At 36.6% G+C, this 3710-nt stretch overlaps 1 protein-coding gene across 3 annotated transcripts in view; it reads left to right on the forward strand.

Annotated features, from left to right (window-relative positions):
• Positions 1-529: 529 nt before the first annotated feature.
• LOC106873194 (probable serine/threonine-protein kinase DDB_G0282963) overlaps positions 530-3710 on the forward strand; it is a 95239-nt gene continuing 92058 nt past the window's right edge. For 2 of the 3 annotated variants that reach the window (XM_014920432.2, XM_052974186.1), the window contains exon 1: positions 530-1038. In XM_014920432.2, coding sequence (XP_014775918.1) covers positions 738-1038 — 301 coding nt within the window. In that variant the 5' untranslated portion in view covers positions 530-737. The remainder of the gene's footprint in view (positions 1039-3710) is intronic. The other variant, XM_014920433.2, reaches the window with a different exon arrangement.

A 3710-nucleotide genomic window follows, 5' to 3' on the forward strand; every position in this document is an offset into this window, starting at 1 on the left:
TATATAAGGTGTGTGTATAATGTAAGTAGGTATAAGCAAGATGGTTAAAGCGCTGCCCACCTTTTCTTCCGAACCGGCCATTTCCATCGACCTTAGTGTAATAAACAAGAGACGTGAAAGGGATGAAGAAGAAAGGAAGGAAGGAAGAAACTGCGGTGGAAAGCAGATGCGTGCGCGCGCACTTACGTACACATGTACATACACGCACATGCACTTACGCACGCACACATATACGCAGTCTCGCACACGCACGCTCGCATATACACATATACAGAAGTACAGCCATATACACGTTTATTGAAATAGACATGCACACAGAAATGTACATACACACATCTATGTAGCTATATGTGTTTGTGGGTTAGCCTGTGTGTGTGTGTGTGTGTCAGTATGTGAATGAGATAAGAGCAGCAAAAGCACAGCTAATACTATTACTACAACGAGCACTTCTACTACCACCACCACTGTGACTACTACTATCACCACCTCCCTTACTATCACTATGACCACCGCAACCCCCTTCCCGCTAACCGACAACAGTCTGTACTGAAAAAGTGAGAGATCAGAAAACAGTGCGTAAAGCTGTGCCCGATCTCGGGACGTTAGGAGATAATAGTTCGGTAGACACAAATATGAAGGGTTTAAATAGATGAAGGGGTAATTTAAAGAAACGAAACCCCATTTGGCTTGCGAAAAAAAGGTAGGGGTCTCCGAACCCCGTTACTAAAAGCAAAAAAATGCCGCTTTCTCTACGGACGGTAGAGCCAGTCCGGTTAGGTAAGGGTTTTAGGTGTGGGTCAGCGGATGACGTTAGTGACCCTACAGTTTCAACCCTTATCGTATCCCAGTCTATGGCCAACAGTATTTTGTCCAGAGCTTTGCTTCAACTGACCAGTTTGGTCAAACATGCTGATGGCATTTTTACCAGTCTCTCTGACGAATGCCAGAAGGTCTATGATCGGACTAATCGAATTAACGAACGGATTTTTACCTTAACGCAATGTGTGGAAAATTTAAACCCTAAAAAGGAACCAATTCGTAAGTGAAACTTTCACATTCAACCCCCCCCCCACCAATCCCTACAACAACATCCATTATTTTATTTTAATTATCATTTTTTTATTTGTTTGAATAATATTTTAATTTTTTCTCTTATTCTTTTTATGGACCTTAGCATCAATCTTTAAAAAAACCACGTCGAATTTGTTTTACCTTATATATGTTATATACTGTGGGGTTTTTTTTTGTTATTATTTAAATGGTACTAATGTATTTTTTGTAAATTTTTTCATTGATTTTAATGTATAATAAACTGCAGTTCTTTGTTATGAGAATCGTAAATAACAACTAAGCTATTTTGTGTTAGAGGTGTTTATTTAATTATTTTGTTTGTAATAAACAAAATAACTACGCCATATAATTATAAATTACACACACACACACACACATACCAGTAATATGCTGCCAGATCTATAAAGTACAACTGTTTTTCTTCTCCAAAATATCTGACCTTCATTCCCAAGTTAGAAATCACCAAACATTATTATTATTATCATTATGGAGGCCTCTTCATGTTCACCTCTGAAGGTAACAGGAATGTACCTTCTTTTATAAACTCCCGAGAATTTCACGAAAGTTTTTTTTCTCCACCGCTTTCGTGTCGTAATTGCTTGTTCCCTAACAACTAACTGAGCCCTGATCGGTGAGGTAGAGGTTGATCTGGCGTGGACCACCCCATACTTTTTAGGGGTGTGTCTAAGACTAAATGTACAATGATAGCATGTTTGTGTTATTCTAGGGTGGTTTAACTGCTATTTCTGCCAGGTCTACTTAGCAGATAGTTGTTTATACCTGTAGTTTTTGTGTTAAGTTTTCGATGTTATAACTTCAAATTTCTTAAGTTTAATTCTCATTAACTGCACTGAGATATCGAGTCGTCCTTAGCGACGTGGACGTGCGATCGATTCCTTTAGCACTCTAACTTTTCATTCACTTTCGCGTTGCCTCTTTCTATGTTTTCGTCTCTCCATTTTCTCGTCCATGTAATTTGACGCTTAATTAGTTTTTCTAATTAACTATGTTGAGTCGGGTTATTGGCAAAGTAGGTGTGAGTTCCATCTCTACCTTCAACTCTTGTTAATTTTTGTTGACTGAAAACAGTTAAGTGATTTGTAGGTCTGCATTTTTCTTTCTCTGTCGGTCTCTCTCTCTCTCTCTCTCTCTCTCTGTCTCACACACATCCATTCACAAATACACGCGCGCGCGAAGCTAAATAAATAAATAAATACGATATAACCTTTTACACGGTTGCTTGACAGTGTAGTGTTAGACTATTTGAATAAAAGACGGATGGTCACAGCTGGAACGCTTTTAATCATAGATCGGCTCAGTTTTGCCATGACCTGGAGCCAAACAACAACAACGCACATGAAATCCTTAATTATGACTTCAATTAACAGATGTAATGATCTACAATACAAATAAACACATACAATTTAATTTTGGACGCTGTATACCTTTGTGGCGTAAACAAGGTGTATACTATCACAAACCCGAATGATATTAAAAGATATCGGTCATATATATATATATATATATATATATATATATATATATATATATATATATATATATATATATATATATAATGTATGTATTTAACAGATAAATATATTTTTGCGGATCTCACATATATTATTATTTATGAGGCTATGAAAATATATTCATGGATGTTATTTTGGTTGAAATTGAAAAAAACAAAATTAAAAATAAAATATCGGTAATTTCAGAGACGAAAATTTGAAATCGTTTGGAATTAATTATTGATCAATAATCATTAATTAATCATTACTTTATCATTAACAAATGTTCTTGTTGATATAGGGGTGATGCCTCACACTTGCAGAAATTAGGTAATCTCGACGTAGTCGCTTCGATCTGTCAGAAATAGTAGCCAAATGTCCTTAAAAGCACGCCCTGTTCTTTTAACAAAGAACAAGCTGGATTAGTTATAGTGTCTTGCATATAAGAAGAGGGTGATGGTCACCACTGGAATACCGTTTATCAAAAGTTCTGTCCTATCAGGGTTGACCTGGGGCTACACAAGAAAATCCCCACCTCTTTTTTTTTTTACAAACCCTCTCTCTCCCTGACTTCCCCAAATTGCGGTAGAATTTCCAAGACACGAAATTGAGAATTGGTAGGTGTAAAGTAGCTCATGCCGTTTGCTCGAGTGTGTTGTTGGACCACTGGGTAACCCAAAGACACCATCTTCGGCTATACATCAATGCTATTATGACTTAATAATCACATAATGATGGTCACATGTAAGCAATAATATTGATTTCTAACAGAAAAAGGTTCTTTCAGTCATTCTAAAAAGCCACGTAAACAGAAAAAAACCCTTTAATTACTTCTAACAAGATGTCGTCTAACGAACGAGTCCCTTGGTATTATTCTATCAACATGCTAGAGATCGTTTTGGGTGCGTTTAGGTGTTTACTCTCTTAGGTTTAGTGTGAGAAAGTTGAGGCTTAACTCTCTTATATGGTGTTTGCTTCCTCCCCTATCGCCTTCTCTCTTTCTCTGAGAAAAAGTCTGTTAGATTATGACTCATCACCCAAATCTTGGTCACACCGTCTTGACGTTTAGCGCTCGTTTCGTGGATATTATAAGATATATATATATATATATATATATATATATATATA

The sequence above is a fragment of the Octopus bimaculoides genome, chromosome 18, assembly GCF_001194135.2.
Source record: "Octopus bimaculoides isolate UCB-OBI-ISO-001 chromosome 18, ASM119413v2, whole genome shotgun sequence".
Taxonomy (NCBI): domain Eukaryota; kingdom Metazoa; phylum Mollusca; class Cephalopoda; order Octopoda; family Octopodidae; genus Octopus; species Octopus bimaculoides.